The sequence below is a fragment of the Lagenorhynchus albirostris genome, chromosome 6 (genome assembly GCF_949774975.1).
Source record: "Lagenorhynchus albirostris chromosome 6, mLagAlb1.1, whole genome shotgun sequence".
Lineage (NCBI taxonomy): Eukaryota > Metazoa > Chordata > Mammalia > Artiodactyla > Delphinidae > Lagenorhynchus > Lagenorhynchus albirostris.
This window is the reverse complement of record NC_083100.1, coordinates 77,780,982-77,805,412: the sequence shown is the minus strand read 5'-3', so window position 1 is coordinate 77,805,412 and position 24,431 is coordinate 77,780,982. Positions and strand designations below refer to the sequence as shown.

The window sequence follows — 24,431 nt, the reverse complement described above, 5'->3', positions numbered from 1 at the left end:
AAGAGGCGTAAAGAATATGCTAAACTGTAAAGTGTTAGTGAAAGATAAGTTAATAATCTTTGAGAGACAAGAAGTGCTGCCCCAGATGAAAGGGTAATTGTGCTCCTGGGCTTGTATAAATTAAGTCGCTTTTAGCAATGAGAAGTTTTCTGTTCGTTACCAGACAAATTGAATTCCTAACACTCTAATTTATTAAACTGTTTGCAAATGACACAGATGCTTCGTGAAGATTTTAAGGTCTGTTCTCCCCTCTCTTTCCTCCCACTCTTCTTTCCGTGCAGTTTGTCAGCATAGTGTTCTGAATGTTAAGAAATGGCTTTGGGCTTGGTTCTTTGAATGTTTTTGGAGAGCAATTGAAACCCTCAGAGCCATTTTTATTTCTCATCCAGAAACATTTCATGAAGAAAGTTTGGTCACACAAAGATATAAATGGCAAGAGGTCAGAGTGGTGGTGATGTTGTATGATTAGATATTTTGAAAGAAATTTGTATTTTTAAAGCTCTTTCAGATGGCTTATGCATCCCTATTGACAAATCAGCATGATTTATCCCTAAGAACAATATTTCTGTATAACCTAACTCAAGTTAGGGGCTTAATCTAATTAAGCTATGCTTACAAGTGATGTTGGACAAGGAGGTAACTAGTTATTGAAAATAGCACGTGGGGTATGAAGCGGTCCCAGAAGTGAGGATGATGGAAATCTGCCAGCCAGGGCAATTTTGGGTTTCAGTGAAAAATCTAAAATTCTAATACTTAGAGGAAAAAATTATTAATTTAAATAAGTAAAATACCAATAATCCATCCAGAGTTCTTCAAAATAAATGTGTTTTGGCAAGGTACTGGAATTCTCCAGTGTATTCCCCCAAATGTTTCTGTTGTCCGAATGGCCATGTTGAAGACAGACAGACTGAAAAGGTTTGGTGTGCCAGGTGCTGGATTCATAACTCAAACAGTAGCTCCTTTTGAGATTAGACAAGGAGCCCCCAAGTTTTAGGAAAATCGTTGGGGCTTTGTATTTTTCCTACATAGGAGTTTCACTTGAATCCCTGGAGGTAGGTGCAGTTTTTGGAGAGGTAGCTACGATGTATGATGTGTTTTAAAGCATCAGTTTTCTTCATTTTCTGTTTCTTGGAAATATGTTAGTAAGTTACTCAAACACATGAAGAAAAAATGCCTAAAACACAACAGCAAATGCTAAGCACATTTGAAAAAGTGTGAGTTTATTAAATTTAGACCTTGTTCATAATTTCAAGGGATTAATTATAAGGAAATTAATCAAGTCAGCAGGACCAGCAAATGTGTCTATTTGAGAAAGCCCCTCTGGGTGAACACAATCTTAAGTAAGAAACAGAGAAAGCTATATTTATGACTGTCAAAAATGGGATTTTAGGGCTTACCTGGTGGCGCAGTGGTTGAGAGTCTGCTTGCCGATGCAGGGGACACGGGTTCGTGCCGCGGTCCGGAAAGATCCCACATGCCGCGGAGCGGCTGGGCCCGTGAGCCATGGCCGCTGAGCCTGCACGTCCGGAGCCCGTGCTCCATAATGGGAGAGGCCACAACAGTGAGAGGCCTGTGTACTGCAAAAAAAAAAGGGGGGGGAGATTTTACTAATTGAGTGAATGTCAATATGTTATATATGCTAGTCAGCCAGATTTTGTTTTATTTATTTATGTATTTATTTTTTGCTGTACCATGTGCCCTGCGGGATCTTAGTTTCCTGACCGGGAATCGAACCCAGTCCCTCAGCAGTGGAAGCGTGGAGTCCTAACCACTGGACTGCCAGGGAATTCCTTAAATTTTGTTATTTTTAAAGGAATAAATACGGCTTTTATGGTGTGAAGACATTGCCTGCAAGAACAAACATTAGAAATCTCTCAGTAACTGTCCACAGATTTCAAATTTTAGGTCCTCAAGCAAATGCTGCATTAGCCACAGTTAAAATTCATTGAGTTTCATATGTTAGGAACTTTATATTTAGAGGTAGGTAGTATTTGCTATAGTAGAATGGAGCACAGGGTGAGTTGTCTCTGTCATGGGATTTTTAAAAATCGGGGTAATTGGGGCTTCCCTGGTGGCGCAGTGGTTGAGAGTCCGCCTGCCGATGCAGGGGGCACGGGTTCGTGCCCTGGTCCGGGAAGATCCCACATGCCGCGGAGCGGCTGGGCCCGTGAGCCATAGCCGCTGGACATGCGCGTCCAGAGCCTGTGCTCCACAACGGGAGAGGCCACGACAGTGAGAGGCCCGCATATGGCAAAAAAAATAAATAAATAAAAATTTAAAAAGTATATATATATATATATATAAAAGTTGGGGTAATTGGATTGTAGTATTAAAAAGCATTTTATTTATATGCCAATATATCTCTGGCATCAGCTGTTTTCATACACAAGGTTGGAAATAGTAACTGGTTTCTAGATAGCTTGTCAGTTCAGTTTTTTGGGAACTTTTTGTGATTATTTTAGCCCTCAGCTGGGCTATTGCTAAAACCCTGTGGCCATTGGATCCTATCTGATCCCTTAGTAAAGTGATAGTGTTTGTTTAAAAAAATTAGGACTTGGTACATAGACACAGTGATGGCGCCAGAGATGTTGAATATGCGTGAATCATTAATTAGAAATTGCTTGTGGGATAGAAAATTGGGGGGAATAATTAGAAATAATAAGCTGACCTTTTTTTAAAACAGCTCCGTTGAGAGGTAGTTTGTATACTATGAAATTTACCATGATCATTTTTAAATAAAGGGGAAGTATTGATAGGTGTCTCACTCTAAGCCAATTTCTTTTATTTTAGAGTAGTATTAAACAATAATAAAATATATATTTTCACTAACAAGATGATCTTTTGATAATAGTAAGATGATCTTAAGCATTTCTAAATCTATAAGTGAGCAAGGCTTGAGTGGACTGGGAAGAATGTTGTGGTTCCTTGTATTGGAGAAATACAAATTTATATGGGATAAACAAACACTTAACATACTGGCCAATTGTCAGTGTTGTAAAATACTAAAAAATTCCATTTTGGCATAAGCAATAATCAGGTTAAAAAGAATTACTAGGAAAACATCTTTTGAGTTGTATGCAGAAAAGTACCTGATAAGAATTGTCTTGATTTCATGACAAATCTTTTTTTCCTTTTGGAGCTGCTTTATGTAAACTTTTTTGGTGTATTAAATATAGTGTATATACAGGAAAGGTTGTGAAACTTAAGAATAGCATAATAAGTAAGGTAAAAGCAACATCTGTGTAACTACTTCTAGGGTCAGAAAAGAACACTGCCAGCCAGGATCAATCTGTATTTCCCTTCCCTCTCCCCCACCGTGTGTGTGTGTGTGTGTGTGTGTGTGTGTGTGTGTGTGTGAATAAACCACCTATATACGTGTCCCTAACAGTTAGTATTTAATTTTGCCTCTTTTGTGAAAGAAATCATTTGTTCTTTTTTGTCTCAACAATCCATCCACATAGAACCATGCAATACAGTGTGTTCTTTTTTATCAGAATGTCATATATCATTATATGACTATAGTATAGTACTTACCATTCTATAGTGTGGGCCTTTGGATTTTGCCCAGCTTACTCATGCTTATTCTGCTTTGGACATTATGGTCTGTAAAACCTGATACACGTGGGCATGAGTTTCTCAAAGTGTGGTCCCTCCATCCACATTGTCAGCATGAAACTTGTTAGAAATGCAGATTCATGAGCCCCACCCCAGATCCACAGTCAAATATCACCTTGGCATATATGTGTTTATATATATATAAACATGCTTATTTCAATGATTGTGCCTTTGTTCACAATACTTTGAAGTCTTCTGATTTGGAAACTGCCTTAGGAACACTTTAATGGTCACACACATGCACACAAATACACACTCACTGCAGTCTCTGAGCAATAGACTCATTTTTGAAACAAATTAGTTTTATCTAGTTTGAGACAAATTTTTGGTGTTTTCAAAGATAAAATAAATATTCAAAAGAAAAAGATTTGCCAACACTGAAGATATTCAAAGAATATGCAATAGATGGAAGACCTGCTAAAAGAGGTCCCTGAACACAGGTTGGGCAGAACATTATTCTGAGAAAGAGAGCTGCAGAGCCCCACCGAGAAAGCAGGTCAGACTCTAGAGTTTGGCAAACATGGGTTTGAATCTACTTGTACCCCTGACTTGCTGCATCATCTTAGGAAAGAACTGATCTGCTCTGAGTTTCAGTTTCCTCGTAGGCAAAGAGGGAGGGGATAAGAACATCTACTGTAAAGATTCAAAACCAGTGACTCTTTGCAGGGCTATGGTCATGCAGCAGATGTGTTTTGGCTTTGGGTCAGCAGTATAAATCTGTGTGAATATGGCTGACCGTCATGCCTTCAGAGCTTTCATGCTTTTACTTTACTTTCATGCTTCCTGCAGGAACGATTCCAGGTGAAGAACCCTCCCCATACTTATATTCAAAAGCTCAAAGGCTATCTGGATCCAGCTGTAACCCGGAAGGTAAGATGGATTTGTTTCCACTTTGTGTTGTTGCTTCCTCATTAGCAGGCAGAATCCTCCTGCCCTGGAGGAGACCTTCCTTCCTCTCCATTATAGCCTCTGCCAGAGCCTCTGGGAAAACAACCTTGGAGTTGTTGGAGCTGGACAACATGAAAAGACAAAGAAAAAAGCCATCCTGGCTTGAGAATGTGTTTAAAAGTACTTTCCTGAGTTGGGAGTCATGTACCTCTGATGGTTATTGAGTTGCTGCCATTTGCAGTTACACAGGGCGGTAGGTTCAGTCCAGAGGTGTTCAGGCCCCCAGAAAAACAGGCCTAGCAAAGGGAATACTTGTCTTTCATGCCTTGGTGCATTTCCAGAGACCTTGAAAAATCACTGGGGCTTTGTCATCCCAGCTGTGCACTCACATCCTGTGTTGATGCTTTTAGCGGCTTCCCCCGCCCCAGCCGTGCCCCTGGCCCCAAGAAGGTAAGGAGAGAATAGCTGATTCCATTCTCAGCGGACTCTCTCCTTTTACAAACAAGCCCTGCTTTGTGCAGCCACACAATTGGTTTAAACTGATGCCTTGTGGTAAAGCATGTAGCCTGGCACAGCCCTGGGGCCTGGATCAGTCCTGGGATGTCTCAGGGCAGAGCCGCCCTTGCTCAAGATGGATAAAGGGCTAGTCACCAGACAGCACTTGTTTTTCGGTTGACCTTCCACGGCTCCTGCTTTCAAGGCTGCCCTGAAAATATCTTGAGCTGAATTCCCTCTGTTGTTTCAGTGTGTGACTCATGAGAGCAGAAAGGCACAGTTTTCCTAGTTAGCTCCTATTTCCAGGGCTCTTGGCTCTGAGATATATTTTTTAAGCTCCTTTTTCTGCATCTTCTGCTTACATTCTAAACACTGTGCCCACCCCCTGCCGAAAGAAATCAAGTAAAGGAGAACAACTATTATTTCCTTTTGGACGTTTCCTGGCCCTTTGTCCTGTAGTTACTATGCAGACAGGCGGAAATAAAGTCTAGGAGTGATGATGCAAATGGGTTGTGGACCTTTGCTGTCGCCTAGGCGCCATATGTGACATAGCCTCCTCTTCTAAGAATGTACCTATCAAAGTATCTTAATACCCTCCTCATAACTACGGCACACACATTTCTTTTTTTAAAAGAGCTTCTGTCAGGCCTGCTAAGTGAGACAGCTGCTTAATTCTTAGTTTCTTTCTTGTCCCCCTCCCCAAGGATACAGCACCTTTCAATTTCATCACATTAGAGAGGGTTAAAGGAAGGCATACCCATATACATAAAACACAACCCAGAAAAAAAAAAAAAAGACTATGTCTTTTGCACAGGGGCAGCAAGATTCTGTATGAGAAATATTGTCAGAAATCCCCCAGCTCGTAAACCTTCTGGCTGGACAGCCCAGACCCAGGATTAGGCACACTCGTCCCGAGCTGACTCTGGCAGAAATGCCGTATTCGTACACAAGACTGAGAGTATACTCAATGTCCCAGCCCCTGACAGTTATCTCAACATTTGTCAAATTCTTTAAAAAAGGAAAATACGTAAACTCCTAGAGAGTGCTTCTTAGACTCCAGCCTCAAGCCCCATGGGGACGAAGATGGTTGGAGAGAAGAGGTGGATTCTTCCTGGCCAAGTCCCAGTTCTTCCTCGGAACAATTATTCCTGGGAATGTAAGATGAAAAACAACAACAAATCAGCTGCTCAGAAAGTGTTTTGCTTCCTCGCAAATAACTTCATAAAGAGGCCCAAGACAGAGGATGTCTGTCTGGGCTGACCTTCGTTCCTGAAATCTCTGCCCTACCCGAGTGTATTCACCTGAATGGCCGTGTTTGGCCTGAGCCTCATATTTCAAGATCAGTCATTCAGCTTTCAGAAAAAAATAAAATGGATATTGGATCAACCATCCCTGCTTTAGTAAGAGTTCTGTCAGGAGCTGGCAGTAGGAAATGATCTGTTCCACTCACCATAACTGTCCTGCTTAAAGCCTGGAAAAAAGGAGATTTTGCTTGGAGTAAGGCATGGCTTGCAGTTAAAATGAGTTTACGATTCTCAGCTGAATTAGAGTCAGGGAGAAAGAGATTTCCAATCAGGCTTTCCATTTTAGCCAGACAGTCTAAGCTGAGCAGTTTACCCTTAACTGCATCTGGAGTCCTCAAGCACTTCATTCATTAATCTTTTGTTCACATTGCATTGAAGATACTTAATTTGCTGTCTTCTAAAAAATTTCTGAAGCATCTTCTATTTCGATTTTCTTCTAAGTAGTTTTAAGTGAAACCCTGTAGGGCAGGGAAGGAAGAGCCTAAATTAGATATCTCTCCAAACCAGTCTCCTTATTTAATACCAGGAGGCTCTCAGTCTGTGCTTTGGGGGGATGTGCTCATGTCTGGCATAGGGAGAGGCGACAGGCCATGAAGAAAGGAGTCTGGTCCTCTGTGGGCCCTGCAGTTGTGAAAGAAACCCTATTATACAGGTCTCCAGGGCTCAGCTGTCTCCGTGGGCTCCTCCCTGGGCCTGCCGTGTACAGAGAGGGCTGGGGGAAGGGTGAACGCTGCTAATAAGTGGTACCCAGCTCTTGTTCGCTGGTTCCCACAGTCGCACGATTTCCCTTTGAAGTGTTTTAAAGCATTCTGGGTGCGTTGTACAAGTGCAGAGTGTTGGCAGCCCTTGTTTATGTGTTAGGGAAGTGGATGCCAAGATTTCTCTGCGGTCCAAAGTCCACCAGCTGAAATTCAAACGGTTGCCAAGAGAATAGAATACAGGGCGAAGTCAGTTTAGTTCTACCTCAGTTTTCCTGCGGTTGCAAAAGTGTAGTGCCTCGTAGTAAATGCCTAATAACTGTTATCTGCTATTGTTGTCGCCTCTCTTATCTCAGTGTTTTGAGTTATTTTGTTTTGATACATGCCTCTTAGTCCTTCTGCAGATCCTCTTTCACACTGTTAGGTCCTCCGTGCTACACTGGGTGCCCTTGTAGCTCACAGTGTATGTGAGGGATGACCTTGCCCTGAGGAAGCATAAGGCTCAGTTAGGGAACCAGCACAGGCGGCAGGGAACGAATTAGAACTATGCATAATGCGTAGCTAGGAATGCTGAGTCGTTTCCTAAAGGCCACATGTGCAGACAGCCCAAGACTTGTGACTCTGACATGGGACTGGCTCCTCTGGAGCATCCAGCACACCTGGAAATGGTTTCCTCAGCTGTGCGGCCATAGACCCTACCTCATTGGCAGTCCTCATTGCCGGAAGGCTCTCTAGGAAGCACTGGGCTTGGATGTCCCTCCAACCTATGGATGACTCTTTGTTGTTTCTTAAGCCTTTCTTGACAAAAGAGGGGGTGGCTCTCTTTTTTCATGGCATCAGGGATGCTTTTATTTCACATATTGTGGATGCTATACACCTGAGAAGGTCTTTGGGTGCTTCAGGAGTGGCAGTCGGGGAAACAGACTTTTTGCTCTGGTGAGAAGCAGCTGGTGGAGAAGTAAAGGGTCTTCAGAAGGGAAGAGGGTAGCAGGAACCCGTCAGTGTTGAGCAGGGGTCCAGTCTTCCCTGGGGCACCCGGGCCTGCCTGTGGCAGGGCTCTCCTTTCCCCACATCCCGGAATCCTCCTTTCTAACCTTCCTCCTGTCCTTCCTGTCCTTGGATGCCTTTGTCTTTGGAGCTGGATGACCCTGTTCCTTCTGCAGTCATGGGAGCAGAGGAGAAGGATCCCTAATATCCTGAGCCAGGATTCTCAAAGGCTTTTCCTGAAAACAGTGTAACCTGAAGGTGGTTTGGGTCTCTAGCACAGAGAGCATAGAACGCCTCTCAGAAGGCATTACACATCAAATGGCCTTCTTCCAGACTGGCCTAAGACTTTAGTGACTGTAAAGAAATATTTTTGTAGGAAATTGTGTTCCAAAGAACTCACGTGCAGCGCAACCCAGTGATCCCTTGGAGATTATTTGGAGTTGAGAGGATAGAGAAATGAGTACATTTACTATCAGAGGAGGATTCATTGGGGCAAGGGAGACCTGAGGGAGTTCTGGAAGGACACGTGGCATTTTGATAGGCAGGGGAATGAGGAAGGACATTCCTCAAATAGAAGGGAGGTGTCAGAAGAGAACAAGCATAGTAGGTATGAGACTGCCACCTTAGGCCTGCTTGCAAGTTTGGCTCTTGGTTGGCAACTGGGGACCTGGATTTCGGGAGAGTTCCCAGAATTCCCTGTTAATAATGACTCACTGTGCCCAAACTGTTGATGCCAACTACATGGTTTATGCGGAATGCCGGTTTTCCTTTTGGGAGGCTGCACTTTTGGTATGTGCTAGGCAGAGAGTGCTCAAGTGATGAGCCAGTAAAAACCCCAGCCACTAAGTGTCTAATGAGCTTCCCTGGTTGACAGCATTTCGCGAATATTGTCATTTATGACTCCTATGGGTGAATCCTCTTGGAAGCTTGTATCTGGTGTCCTCTGGACTTCACCCCACGCACCTTTTCCCTTAGCTGATTACACCTTGCATCTTTTTGATGTAATAAATCCTAGCGGCAAGAACAACTGTATGCTGACTCCTGTGAGCCCTAGCGTATCATTGAAACGGGTGATTTTAGGGACCCCAGCATAGGTATGTCAGTGAGTATTGTTGTATTGTGGGGTAGGGAAAAAAATAAGCTACTTACTCAGAGACACTTAGTATATGAAATAAGTCATTTTCCCCAGTCCTTTCACTGGAGCTGACTGTTACGATGAGAAAAATTTGTGTGCTTTGCAAAAAGAAATGTGTGAGAAGCCCACTTTCGAAGCAGAGATATTTTCATATTCTGTTAAACTTATTACAAGTAAGCTGCAGTTATAGCACTTGCTAAAATATGTTTTGTGAGAGTATGTGTTCTTGAATTATAGAAATTCAGACGGCGTGTTCAAGAGTCCACACAAGTGCTAAGAGAACTGGAAATTTCTTTAAGAACCAACCATATTGGGTAAGTGTGCCCACTGAACATTTTAGCTCTAAAGCTTTTGGACACTTTACAAAGTGACTGAATCATATCCAAAGAATTAAGCTTCCTTACTGTTCGTTATAAGTTGAGACTGAGGTTTAGATGGATGGAACCTTTGTTTTAGTTCTTGAATTGCTCACTGTGCAAGAATCAGAAGCAGGACAGACAGTCCTTGATTTGGGATGTTCATACTAATTGTAAAGTTCTCTGCTTGCATGCAGTGATGGTGTGTGTATAGTGATTCCCTGGGAAGTCAGGAACCCCCAAGTCATGTAGACTGAGATCCTGGAAGATCTTGAAGCCTTCCCTGGAGGTCTTTGACCTGGTTACTTGAAGCTGCTTCATTCTTTTCTCAATTCCCTGGCCAGAAGGGGACAGAAGCTGGAGTGGTGTCACTTGACATACCCCCTTGCATTTAGATACTTCATTCTGAGTCTCTTCTTCCTACATCCCCAAATTTCAGGACCATGAAATTTAAATCCACACTGGAAAGTAAAGTTTGGGGAATCTCTGCACTAAGCATTTCGAAGAGTTTTTCATACAACAGCATGGTTGCTTTGCCTCAAGCCAAGTACAACTTCATTACACACTCCCTCCCTCCTGAGATAATCAGAATTGTACAGTACCTTCAAATAAGATGGTTTCTCTCTAAGGCAGAATGATGTCAGTATTTTATTATATAGCTTCAATTCTTCCTAAAGTACCTGTTTAACATCTGGCAATCATTTAACCCCTCTGGATTTTGATTCTTTGAGATTTGCAAGGGAAAGACTGTAGACTTTAGATCTTTTAGAATTTTCCCCTGTGATAGGTCTATTGGAAATGAAGTTTTACATATATATTACATTTTTGTTTTTCAGCGTCTTTGTAAAATAATTACCTAAGTAGCAGTTTACTTCTACTTCTGAGTATGTTTGGTATAAGCCATTCAAATGGTTACTTTCTGCAGTTATTTCAGAATAAGCTTTTTTAAGTCATAGAAATGCAAGGTTAATTTATAGCTCCATAGCCTGGGTGAGAATATTCATTTCCTTAAGGATAATTTCACATGTTTGGCACCTTGAGAATGAAATATTTGGAAGATGAACTGATTCTAACCTAAGGTTGATAATCACCCTTGTCCCAGAAAATGGGCTATAGAACAGTGGATCAGAGTGTCATGAAAATAGAAGTGGAAGAGAAATTTAGGACTGCCTAGACCCTCGTTTTACAAATTAAAAGAATTAAGGACCAGAGAAGGTTAGAGACTTCCACAAAGTCTACAGCTGTAGAGCCAGCCAGACGTTTTGTTCAAAATGCGATGTTCTTTTTCTTATCTAGCCTAATCTGGCAGCTCTTTCCTTGAAAGAAAATAAGATAATCGGGACTCTGGGATCAAAACAACGAGGCTTGCCTATTGGGGGTGAAAGTGTTGGTGATTTAATATAGCTGGGCATCCAAAGCTTAGGAAATTCAAATACTTTCCAATATTTGTGGATCAGGAGCTAGATTCCGTTTGGTAGCGTCCAACCCCGTACTGTTGGCACTTCTTCTTGACTGAAAATGGTGGCATGAGCTGCAGCCAGGATTTCTACAAACTGTCAGAAAGCATTTCTTTAAGCATTGCTGAAATAATGTGAAATTGACCATCAAATACCAAGGCAAGATGATCATTTCCAATATAAAGTTGGCTGAGTAGAAGAGGTCTGGTTGGGTGGAAGCCAGTGCAAATCTGCAAGCAGTTGGAGTGGTTTGTTGTTTAGGATACTCTAGGCATGTTGAAAGATTCTTGCATTTCTTTCATCTTCACCAGCTGAAGTTTCCCCTTGTCTACTATCTATGTGAGACACTTGGAAAGCGTTGGCTTTAGCAGCACAAAAGTTCATGGAAGTGCATTGTCTGATTGTCTGAAACCAATTATTGGCATAACCTTATACAGAGTGAAAACACACACCAGGATTTTGACCTGATTTGCTTGTCCTGAAAACCCAAACCTGAACGGGACTTTTCTTGATGGAAACTAACTGGCTTGACCGTATTTGATTGGGAAAACTTCTGAAGAATTACTAAATACTGTGAAAGTAATCAATTAGTACAGTGAGGAATTCTGGGAGTGCAAGGTGCTGCATAGGGAATCCTTAGATTTTTATTGCACTCTTTGGGGCACTATATTAGAAAGGTAATTGGGTGCCCATTTTCCTTAGGGAAAGAGCGATCTTGGCTCATATTTTTGCCATGCCCCCTTATCAGTTATTTGACTTAAGTAAGTTACATAAACTCTCTGTATTTATCATGTGACCTAAGTTAACTTCTCATCTATAAAATGAGGATAATAATACTTATCTAATAGGAATGTTGTAAGGATTAAATGAGATAACTTATGAAAGAGCTCATATAGGGTTTAATACATAGTAATTACTCTCAATATATGATAGCTGTTATTTGTTGTTATGCTTGTTGAAACTAATATTAAATGTAATAATTATTGGACAGTGTTGTGTAATATATCCCTAAGGAAATCCATGCAGAGAATGTTACCTTCTCTGTCTAAAAGGACCCTGTTACCTAGGAGTTTATGATTTTCAGAAATTAAAAGGAAGAATTATATTTAAAGTCTACTTCTCTTAAAAAAATTATTTTTGGCATATGCTTGCATTCCAAGGTTAAAATCTGGGGCTTTGCTGAAGTAACATTCCAAGCTACAGCTTTGTCAAGCAAAAGGGTCAGCCTAAAACTATAAATGGAACAGTCTCGTGAGAAAGATAATTAATTTTGGGGGGGAGCCAAATTGAAATAAGGATTGGACTAGAAATAATCTCATTCACTTACTCTTAGGAACTATAACAGTCGAGGAGAATTGGATTATGACTAATCGAAGCCCTTGCAATGACTTGAAATACCCTTGAAGGGAGCTGAGCAGTGTTAGAGCACATTGACTTGGCTGTGCTCTACTGGGAGACGGGCGTTGGGATGTCTTGGATATGGGGTGGTAAGATTCCAGAGGTGCTGGCGGTTGGGATAGATTGGCGGATGTTAGTCCATGAAACTGAGGTGTAGGCTCACTCTCCTTGCAGGTAGGTCATTTGAGTAAAACTGCCTATTATGATGGAAAATTACTTTTCATCCTGAGTGCAAGGTCATAGACGTCCTGAAAGGTGCTTGCTTCACTGTATCTCGGTGGGGGAGATGAGAAGAATGGGCGTGAGGTGACAGGCAGGAGGTGCAAGTTGGCAAGGAGAGGAGGAGATCTGTAGAAGGAGGAAGGTGCTGGGGAATGTGCAGTGAGTGTCTTCTCTGGGGTTTAACACGTATATGTGTGCCTCAAGCTACCCCACGATTAATTCATCCTTAGATGGTGCTTTTTGGAAGTCCTCAAGATCATAATCATTTAGTCATTTCTTAAGCACTGTATTTGTTACTAAGCACGGTATTTGGTAAGTTAAATGTATTATTTCTCACAGAAATGTTTTTATTATTGCCCTTTTCCTCTGAACCTCCGTTTTACAGATGAGGAAACTGAGAGTCCGCAATTAAGTATCTTGCTCAAGTCCACACAATTGAGAAGCACTGAGGTTTGGACCTGGAGATGTCCAAATCTAAAGCCTGTTATCTAAACCAGCAGTTCTTAAATTTTTTGATTTCAGGACTCCTTTACTGTCTTAAATTATTTTGAGCCCCAGTAAGTTTTTATGTGGGTTTTAGCTATTAATGTTACCATATTGGAAATTTAAACTAAGAAATTTTAGATATGCTTATTTAATAAAATTTAATATTTATTTAACAATAAATATTTAATGTAAGTATATAAATATAAAATAATAAACATAATATAGCACAAATAACATATTTCATGAAAAATAACTATTTTCCAAAGCAAAAAAAAGTTAGTGACAAGAGTGGCTTTGATTTACACGTTTACAAATCTTTTTACTGTCTCACTAATAGAAGGCAGCTGGATTCTCATATCTTTGTCTGCATTCAATTTGTTATGATGTGTTTTGGTTGATGTATAGGAAGAAAACCTGGCCTTACACAGATACACACTTGGAAAAATGAAGAGTTTTTAAGTAACCATTTCAGATAATTGTAGCTATTTTTTGGTATCACACCAAAATTTAAAGGTGTAATTTCTTAACTTTAGTTGCAATGTATTGATAGAATCTGAAACCGAATCAGTGAGCTTTTGTGTTCTGTTATGTCGATACTAAAATCCATTGTGCTGTCTTTCACTTTGAATGTGTATTTCTACCCATGAATACTTTTTAACATCATGAAAAAATCATTTGAAATGTATTGTTTCACTGAGTTATCCTGATCTTTCAAACATCAACACATTTTATTCTACAATATAAAATCATATTTGTTAATAGTCACCAGTGTCATCAGAATTTACTTTAGGTATTGGGAAGCTGTCAGACTCATGGTGGTAAATATAAGTGTTCCAGAATTCTAATTTTTTTGTTTGTAAGCTTAGATTTTATCATTGACAAAAAATATTGTCAGTTCTTTTCCTGAAAATGACAGGCTCACTTCATTCACTTTTGAGAATATCTGCCAAATACCCAAGAGAGAATAACCACAATGTGTCTGTCATTGGACATTCCATGTAGAAAATGGCTGGGTCAGTTTGCAGCTCCAGCAATTGCACCAGCGTTTTTCCTCAAGACGGCCGTGGTGCTTGGGCAGGCAGCAGAAGTGCTATATGTGGGCTTTCCATTTTGTCACACAGAGAATTAAAAAGACCATATATTCGAGGAGCAAGCTTTAATAAAGTCAGTAATTTTTAGCACTTCACTAAGGACAGGTTTAAGTGAAGCTGACTTTTTTTCCCTTTCTGAGTGCTTGGGGTGAAGAATACAGTAAAAAGGTGTCTTGTTTGGTGGTAGCAGTTTCATTCACATTTCTTTTGTACCATCAGTGCAAGTGTCAGCACAGTGACAAAAGCGACTACTTAATATTTGTATGAAAATAGGTTTAACTTCACAGACCCCTGAGAGGGTTTCAGGGACCCCTGGTGGTCCATGGGCTATATTTTGAGAACCAGTTTGAGATGCTGTCTCACAGAATAGATTTGGTAGCTGATGATGAATCTGGGTGATGTTTACCTTCTATCTCTCGCTTCTTGTGATTTTTTTTTTTCATGATTTGTCAGCAACTGCAGTTCCTACCGGATGCCTGTAGTATCTCTCTAAAGGAAACTGGCAGAGGGAATTCACCATCTGTCCATTCATCTTGTGTGTCTCGGGTCTGTTTTGTTGTTTGATCTTAGAAATTTAAAGCCAGTAATGTCCTTTGAGACTTTATTTTCTAGATGAGAACAATGAGGTTCTGAGATTTGGGAGGCAGAGAGAAAACAATAGCAATTTGGACACAAAGCTTTGACCTGTCTACAGTAAAACAGTAACTCTTGGCACTTGCATTTAGAGCCCTTCCTTGAATAAGTTTTTTTTTTCCTGAGCTATTTCTCATTATCACTGTGCCTTCCAGCTCCTAAGCAGTTGATTTGGAATTTGCGTAAATTCAAATTTACAACATATGGTAATTACATCGAATCTGTGAGGTACTCAGTAAGTGATGCATGCTGTCAGAGTCAGAAATAATTCTACTTTCCAAAACTTGTAATCACCCAATTTGAAACTGTTTGCATATTGGCACTATATTAAAGGGTGTGTAGCATGCGCAGAGGTGAAAATGGAAATTTACTATAGGAACCCTCCATTTATGGTATGTCATGATCATGTACATAAATGTGCAGAATGGGGCATCCATTTTTTTATGCCTTTAGATTAAAGATACTGCTTGGAAAGTTGCCCTTTTTTCATCTCTACCTATTTGATTTCCACAGAAGTTCACTCTCGCCTCTGTTTTCTCCTATACAGAATATCATAAGTGAAGAAGGGATAGGGATTGAGAGGACAAGAAGAAAAGAGAAGGCTGTTCTTTTTTCGTAATCCATAGCCTTTTTACTGAGATGACTTTACTAACCTGATACCGCTTGACAAAGGGGGTAAGGTAGTCAGCTGTGATGGATCTCTATCTTATTCTTTCCTAAACCACCTGCAGGGGTTTGGGCCAGAACAGAGACCCAGGGAAGATCTCACAGCTTAGAAAAAGAGGTTAAAAGTGAAATTAAACCTCTCAAAGGCAGGACGTGTTACACTGTCGCTGACTTTTTAGGAACGGAGCAGCTGGCTCCTGACTTTCACTTTGAAATTAATTAATGAATTAATTAATTTAAAAGTAAGGTTTTATTTATTTTATTTTTGGCTGTGTTGGGTCTTTGTTGCGGTGCGTGGGCTTCTCACTGCAATGGCTTCTCTTGTTGCGGAGCACGGGCTCTAGAGCGCAGGCTCAGTAGTTGTGGTGCACGGGCTTAGTTGCTCCGCGGCATGTGGCATATTCCCGGACCAGGGCTCGAACCCGTGTTCCCTGCATTGGCAGGCGGATTCTTAACCACTGCTCCACCAGGGAAGTCCTGAAATTTATTTTTAAAGCGCTTTCACTCAAAGTCAGCAAGTCAGGGCAGGGGTACTGATAAGGGTGCTAAATTGAAGTAAAAGCCAATTAATAGGTTTTATCACTGCATGAAAATATATGCATATTAGTATTTTGAGTCAAGAGAAATCTAGCTCTGACTGTATTTGGCTATTTCCTACCATTTCTTTCTTCCTTCCTTCCTCTTTTTTTTTTTAATATCCATGAGTCATTTGCCTTCTCTCCAGTTTGTGGCTAAACTAAGTGAGATGAAGGTGCTAGCAGGTCCTTAGGATGTCGTGGACCATCTCTACATTTTAGAGGCAGTGTCTGGAAAATCAACCAGAAGGGACTATAATGGCTGTTTTTCTCAACTCCTAAATTAGAGTGTTCTTATGGGTCACTGAGACAGAATATGTGAAACCAAGATTGCTCTGAAAAATCTGGACCCTGTGGTTTTGTGCAGCCACCAAGGAGGGCTAGTTTAAATTATGCAGTCAGAACCCATAGATCTGACCAATGGAGAGGCCTCAGAGAGGCTAGGAGGCTTGAATTTCAAGAGCACAGCTAGTCATCTGATTTGATAGTGAGTTCTAGCTTTCTTCAGTCTCCTACCAGTTTTAAAAGGGAATTTTTTTTTTAACCATTTCTAAGCTTTTAATTATCAGCACTTAAAAATGTCCAATGTCGGACTTCCCTGGTGGCGCAGTGGATGGGACTCTGCGCTCCCAATGCAGGGGGCCTGGGTTCTATCCCTGGACAGGGAACTAGATTCCGCATGCGTGATGCAACTGGGGAGCTTGCGTGCCACAACTAATGAGCCCACGTGCTGCTGCTAAGGAGCCCTGGAGCCACAACTAAGGAGCCCACCTGCCACAACTAAGACCTAGTACAACCAAATAAATAAATATATATTAAAAAAAAATGTCCAATGTCTTCTGAGACCTAGCCATATTGGGAGTAATTTAAAATAAATCAAATGAAAATAAGGATCTAGAAGTAGATGCTGTGAGAGCGTGTATGTGGTGGTGGTGAAATGAAACTTCAGCCTCTCCTAATAGCCATCCCCTTAGTTCTGGTCAGCTCTCGTAACAAAGCCACTTCGTGAGACCCAAAAGGTAGTGTTTTCTTTGCCAGTGTTTCCACTTTAGGTCTCTCTTTTTCTTGGGGGGGGGGCACACGGTTTGTGGGTTCTTAGTTCCCCGACCAGGGATTGAACCTGGGCCCTTGGCCGTGAGAACACGGCGTCCTAACCACTGGATGGCCAGGGAATTCCCTAGGTCTCTTTTAGATTAAATGTTATATACTTACACATGGCTATGTTAAGTGCATACGTTTTGTCACAGCCTGCCTGAGGCACTTGGGGGAAGTACGAGGCAAGCTATCTACTTTTTCCACCTTACTGTCTTCTGGAACTGCCTGAAGACCTGAGGTTACATTATGCAGATGACAGGACTAGAAGAAAGGATGAGCTGGAGGATAAAACAAACAACCACCACAAAATCCCCCTAAAAACAAAATTTTAAAAATAGGCGTTCTGAATCCACTAGGTTTTTTTCCTTCCTTTAAGACAGAAACCTCAAGGGACTGCTCATCCTTAAAGACACATGGTAGAATTGTCCCACTGTTGTTCTAATAGCTGTCAAAACTGGTTTCCGTAGGAGCCATCGTGTGCATAGCTGGTGGACCTTGTTGGCTTGGTATTCCTGGAGGAAGGCAACCACTTTGCATTGCTGTTGGCAGATGTACCCCAAGATCACTTCTGTGATAGAATAGCACAGCTTTTTACTCATTACTTCTTGGAGTTTCCAACCCAGTGAAGGCTTGATGGGGTATCACATGTTCTTTGAAGGTGGATGTCTTGGAGGAAATCTGTGACATGCGGTAACAGGTGTTTATCCTCAGTACCTGACCACTCTGCTCCATCTTCTAGGCATTGTTATGAACAAATAAAAATGTGTAAACATTCTCAGTGAACTGCGTTCAGATCCACCATTCAAATGCAAAGTGGTATCATTTTAAAATGAATTTTAAGAAGTATGGTATTTGTCACGCCTTGGCTTTGATGATGGTGTGTGGTGCCTGCGACTTTTTAAAAGGTTTTAACATTCATGGAAAAAATTAAGTAAGTCATTATCCCTATTGAATTTCCAGAAGCCCATAAACACTGGTCTCTCATTGGCTAGTTGAGTGTTTTCTACAGCTCAGTGTGCCAAGAAGGAGTTGAATGTGGATTTGGAATCCGGCCTGGATTTCAGTGGTTATATTGTCATGTCCCTAGTCTGCCTGATTCCCCGTGCAGTCTTGGCTCCTTAAGCAAGCAGGCTCCAGATCAATTATGGTGGAAGAAAAGGACAGTTAGCAAGTTCCTGTTTCAGAAAGTTCCTTACAGGTTATCGTCAGTCTCCTAAGCAGTAAAATACAAGGAAGAAACTCGTACACTTTTTGACCCCTCGTCGCTCATGCTGAAATATTATGGTTTTCTTAGTTGCCATATTTAAAAGCTGCTACCTCATGTGTTATAGTCTAGGCCTTACTCCATAGTTCCTTTCAGGCGGTGAATGTTTCTGGTGGAAAAAAACAAGTTTTCACTGTGTCCTTTTCATGGTAGAGCATGCGATGAACTTTGCCAATGATTTTTTTTTTTTTTTTGAACAGATGGGTCAGAGAGTTTCTGAATGAAGAAAATAAAGGTCTTGATGTTCTAGTAGAATATCTGTCATTTGCACAATACGCAGTAACGTAAGTAAAACTTGGCTTGTTTCCTTTAAAATTTTATGTGGTCACAGAAGTTGCATCTCAGTGGTAAAATTAGGTACCACACTGAGGGGAGACACCCAGAAGCAGATGTGGTAAGGTTTAAGGAGGTTTGTTTATATTCAAGTAACTAAAAGCAAATCTCATAATTGTTGTTAGAAATGCTTTTAAGGCAGAAATAAAACAGGGGAGTAAAACCACCCATAGAGGAGTGCTTATTTCAAAAAGAAGTGCTTTCTTTAGTGCTCAAGTTATGTATATCCATATGGTAGAATACTCTAGCAATTATTGGAAGAGGTATATGATATATTGTTGAGCGAATAAAGCAAAGTACGGAGGAGTGACTCCCTTTTTATTTAAAAAAACAAACAAACTTGTATATGTATATTTGTAGGTGCTAGTAAATACAGAGAAAATGATTGCAGAAGTAGGTACCAAACACAGTGGGAGTGGAGGAAGTGGAGTCAGCAAGAGGTTTTCCCTTTTTAATTTATATGTATTTGTATTGTTTTGACTTCCCCTTCATAGGGGGAAGGGGAAAAAATGGGGCAGAGCAGGAAAAAAATTTTACTTATTTCACCTTTCCTTTGTTGATTCATAAAGTTTTCTCATTTGCTAGGCTTCTGGAAAGATTTACAACAGGAATGAAAAGTGTACATTTGAATGAGACGTTCTCTTCTCCACATTTCCTCTTTAGTAAAAAACTATTCCAGTATCCACTGTCACACACACAGATTGAGGAAATAATACTGTATTCTTCTTAAAATTTTTATTTATTTTTTTTGGCTGTGATGGATCTTCATTGTTCCGCATGGACTTCTCACTGCCGTGGCTTCCCTTGCTGTGGAACACGGACTCTAGGCACGCAGGCTTCAGTAGTTGCAGCATGCGGGCTCTAGAGCGCATGGGCTTCAGTAGTTGCGGCACGTGGGCTCCGTAGTTGCGGCGCATGGACTGTTGGGTGCGCAGGCTCAGTAGTTGTGGCTCGCGGGCTCTAGAGCGCAGGCTTAGTAGTTGTAGCGCACGGGCTTAGTTGCTCCGCAGCATGTGGGATCTTCCCGGACCAGGGATCGAACCCATGTCCCCTGCATTGGCAGGCGGATTCTTAACCACTGCGCCACCAGGGAAGTCCCAATACTGTATTTTTAATTTGATTGGAAGACATTTCAGCCTAGGTGGTGTTTTTTTCCTTCTCAACTCTTCTTTTCAAAGCAGGAACTTGTTTTTTATATTGCCCCACTTTAAGATCTAACCAGATGTTATCTTATAATCCTCATCGCTTCCTGGAGAATTTGTGAAGAGAAAACTATAATTATTCCTACCTTATAGCTGCAGAAAGTAAAGTGTTAACTGAAACTGGCCTGATGAGTTTCAGTTTTGATAACTCATATATGATATGGAATATAATAAGAAAACCCAGTAGATAAGTTCTTATCTTCCTTATAATTCTAGTTTTTATAGCATGCTCTTCCAAACGTTGTTCCTTATCTACCTCCATTACATTGAAAACTGCTAATCTCCCTTACAATTTATATTATATGACAAAACAGAATAGGAATATTATCCTGTTGCATATTTTAAAATCTGGAAGAATATTTATTGAGGAATTAAGGAAGGGCTAAGAAACTACAGGAATAATGGGAAAGAATTGCATGCTGTTTGTAATATGTTTGCTGTAATTAACCCTTTACCCCATCACAATAGAACTTGTAAAGCAGCTTTCCCAAATGCACCTACACACGAGACCAATGGGAAAAGGTAGTGCTACTCTGAGGGAATTCTTCTGGTCCGCAGTCCAAGAGCAAAGACAACAAAAGATCAGAACTCAGAGCCTTTGGTTCCTAATCTTCTACTTTTTTTTGGGGGGGTGGGGTGGGCATTAGCTTTACATTCTTATTAGTTTTTACATTTTACATTCTTATTAGTTTTATTTTTGTTTTTCTTACAAAATTAATTACATGAAATTTTATACTTTAATTACATGAAAAATTATATATAGATACGTAATTTATGTACATACTTTCTTGAAACTAAATGGGCTGAAAAAAATTTACTATTCCTCAGCATGTGACAATTTTCTGGCTCATGTAATGTGAAATAACAGACTCATGTGCCTTCCCTAAAACAAGAACTTTCACCAAGGTGTGTGTTTCTTTTTTCTGCTCAGTGAGAGTCGGAGATGAGCTGAGAGGAGCATAAGGATGCTGAACAACTGAACATATGGGGGCTGCAGAGTGGCTTGGCGGGAGTCGTAATGACATGAGTGACCTTGGGATGCCCCCTAGGTTTACCTTTTCCAGTGTCAATTATAGGCTTCTATTTTTAGTCCTTAAGGATCTGTTAGATTCCTCAATTCCACCCTTTTTCTGTTCACTGCTTCCTGTATCCTAAGGAATGACAGAATTGTTAGACCCATTCAATGACTTTGTGCATCGGTCTCTGTTATCTGGATTACAATTTAATAAATGGAGAGCATAACCTAGTTTACAGATGGTAGTTCTAACCAAATATTTAATTTTGGCAGTCATACTTGTATAAAAAGTCATACTTGCTATTCGCAATATGTGTTGTTGATGTTTTTTCCCCACGATATCCTCCAATATCTTCCAGATGCTATTAATTATAGCTGCATTGTGTTTATTTTCTGTCTGATCAGGTGTTGCTTGATGGAACTATGGGTTGAAACAGTTGATAAAATGTATTTTTGAGAAAGCAGAGCTACTGACTTTGGAAGGGGAAAAATGCATAGAACACAAAGGCCTGTCTGTTTAAAAATTCCTAAAATTATACAAGAATGAGCAATTTAACTAGCCATTTATTCTAACATGGTTAACATGAGTAATAACCTCAAAAAATGTCAGAGAAACAACAGCCCTACTTTAAAGAGCACCACATTGGGAAGAGATTCCAAAATCAAAGCAAATTCATAACTTTGCAAGTAATGTATCACATATGGTTGGAAAAGTACACTTGCCAACACACTAGGAGAAAGTGTTCAGTGAAACTTGATGGAGAGGAATAAATTAGTATAAGCCTAACATATTGACTTCTTAAAGCAAAATGAAGACAGCTCTGAGATCTTTCTTCCCCATCCCACCATAGCTCATTAGTAATCGGTAAGTCAGCAAGCCTTATAATAAGATACGAATAACACATCCCTATTTGTCATTCTGTATTTTCAAAGCTAACGCTCAGTCCATGAAAATTCGTTTGTATTCCATTTTCAGTTTTCTTTGTTTGCAAAAACTAACCCATATTAAGGTGCAGATGTATAGTTGGAAGGAGTGAGTTTTGCACATCCATGTATTTGCGTGAATGTGAATTAAGTCTTTAGTGGCATTTCTCTTTTGTTTTAGTTTTGACTTTGAAAGTGTGGAAAGCACTGTGGAGAGCTCAGTGGACAAATCAAAGCCCTGGAGTCGGTCCATCGAGGACCTGCACAGAGGGAGCAACCTGCCTTCCCCCGTGGGCAACAGTGTATCCCGCTCGGGAAGACATCCTGCACTGCGGTGAGTGCCTTGATTCAGGAAAGAGGCAGATATGTCAGGACAGCTTCTGTTGAGGATCCTGGGCCATGTATTGCTGTATCTTGCCACACAGCACTTGTGTTGTCAGTGATTGCAAATGCAGGTTTCTTCGGGAGTTCATGGAATCATCACTGGGGCAATACTCAGTCACTTTCAATAGCTTTCTGCAAATACCACTCCTTCATTCAGCAGAGAAAAAAAAAATTCTGCTGCCAAATGACACAACAGAGTAGTCTCCATAGGCAGATAAGTTTCTGAAACCAGGAAGATGCTGATATACTGACTTGGACTCTGTTTCCTGGGTAGAGGCAGCACATCGAGATCTGAGGATCTCAAGAACTTGATGCTGTTTAAACCCGACTCCTCTCTTCCCTTCCTCCCGTGATAGCTCAGGTGTGTGTTCTGTGGGATGTGTTCTTAGACATAGGTACAGAATGCTGTAGTGATCATTTTTATTAAGGAGATGCCTTTAAGCAGTGCTCCTTTGGTTGGGTGTGCTCTCCATTGTCCACCTTCTATTTCCTCCTAAGGATTCCTTCTCCTGTCTTTTCTGGCTGAAATACCACCATGCTAAGTAAGGATGGGGGATGAACACCTGGGTGTAATATCACTGAGATTGTTCATTCACTCAGACCTACAATCATTCACTGAAAAATACTTCTGAGCTTCTGTAATTTGCTAGCCACTGTACTCAGAGTTAGTATACATGGGTGGGTAAATCAAAACTCCTGCCCGACAAGACAGAGTTATCATCTAGAGCAAGTTCATAAAGGTTTCTATGTTCCAGGAGTTTAATAAAAATTTTTATTAATAAGCCCCTCATTCCCAAATGTTGCTTACTCTTTGTAGCTTGACAATTTATCTCGCTTATTTCAGGCTTGATCTGGCAAGTGGACGTTGTTCCTGTCACTATTTAAGATCACCATGGGTGTTGGGTCATTGCAGTAAAGTCCACGTGTCAGGTTGTGATCAGTGAATACGTGGCTTTCAGACCTTTTGTATTTGGTAGCCTTTTTATTACCTCTTGTCCCTTTGACTTGGGTTTTGGTCATGGAAAGTTAAAGTCTTTATCATGAAGTTCAGTTCTGCTCCGGGATTTGATGTTTGAATATGATGCTTCCTATCAAGCATTCAGATTTTCCTTGTTTGGAAATGCCAAAAATATTAACGGCTTTGGAATGATTCAGTAATAATGAAGAACGATGTTTCAGTTCATCTCACAGTATTTGCAATAGGCCAAAGGCTATATAACCTGCTGGTCTGTGTGAACTTTACATGTGGACAGAGGAATATGTGGGCTGATAGAGAAGTTGAAGGAAGGCCAATTGTGCCTGCAGAATTCCCTAATCACCTTGTAACTCGAATGGAAACTCTTGCCATTAGTTTAGCTATAATTATGTGTAAGGAATTTAATTGACAAAGTACGTTTTAACTTGCTTTCTCCTCATTTCTCAGCTGGAAAGTATCATATATTGGCCAGCTACCATCTTAACCGGAAGTCACTTTTCTGATTAATAACTCATTACACCTATTTTCAAATTACTGAAGACTGTTATTGAGAGTACATTGTTTCTGGTAGAGTGGAAGAGTCGGGAAAATAGGGGAAACATCTCACATCCAAGGAGAGTTATGATCCTGGACCCTGGACAGCACGGTATAGGGACATCCATGTCCAGCCTGATTTGCCTCACGGTTGGCTTAAGGTAGATCCTGCTAGAATTCATTTTAAATTGGAAAAAAAAAAAAAAAAGAAACCCCAAGTATAGAGAGAAAGACACGATGGAAATGCTGTTTTGAGAAACTTGGGAACCGTTGTGACATTTCTGGTTGGCAGGTGTGCTCGAAGATGACCAATTAAGAAATGAGCGTCACATTCTTTTTTGTGTTTAAACAGTTTCAAGCTCAGGAATGGAACATTTGAAATTCCTTTGGCTCTCCGTCATGGGCTCTCAAGAAAACCAATATGGCAGTAACTTTCATGCCACTTGTTGACTTGAAGCTTGGATTTTTGTTTTTGTTTTGAAATGATGTATATCAGTGATATTCCAGCTCTTGTGTGCATGGATTCTAATTCTGTATTTGGTCATTTGATAGCATCTCTGACTTATAAAAACAGCAATCAGAAGTGCAGGTGCACGGTACATGTTGCTTTTCATAGACCCAAAGATTGTTTATGTCTTTTTCTCTTCCTCCTCCTTCTTCTCTCCCCTTTCTTCCTCTGCTGCCTCTACTTTTTGGCT

At 40.6% G+C, this 24,431-nt stretch overlaps 1 protein-coding gene across 3 annotated transcripts in view; it reads left to right on the top strand.

The window, feature by feature from the left end:
* The window catches only part of FMNL2 (formin like 2), a 303,763-nt gene that overhangs the window by 195,822 nt on the left and 83,510 nt on the right, over positions 1–24,431 (top strand). For all 3 annotated transcript variants that reach the window (XM_060152877.1, XM_060152878.1, XM_060152879.1), the window contains exons 3-6: positions 4,405–4,485; positions 9,360–9,436; positions 18,566–18,649; positions 22,021–22,173. In XM_060152877.1, the coding sequence (XP_060008860.1) occupies positions 4,405–4,485; positions 9,360–9,436; positions 18,566–18,649; positions 22,021–22,173 (395 nt within the window). The remainder of the gene's footprint in view (positions 1–4,404; positions 4,486–9,359; positions 9,437–18,565; positions 18,650–22,020; positions 22,174–24,431) is intronic.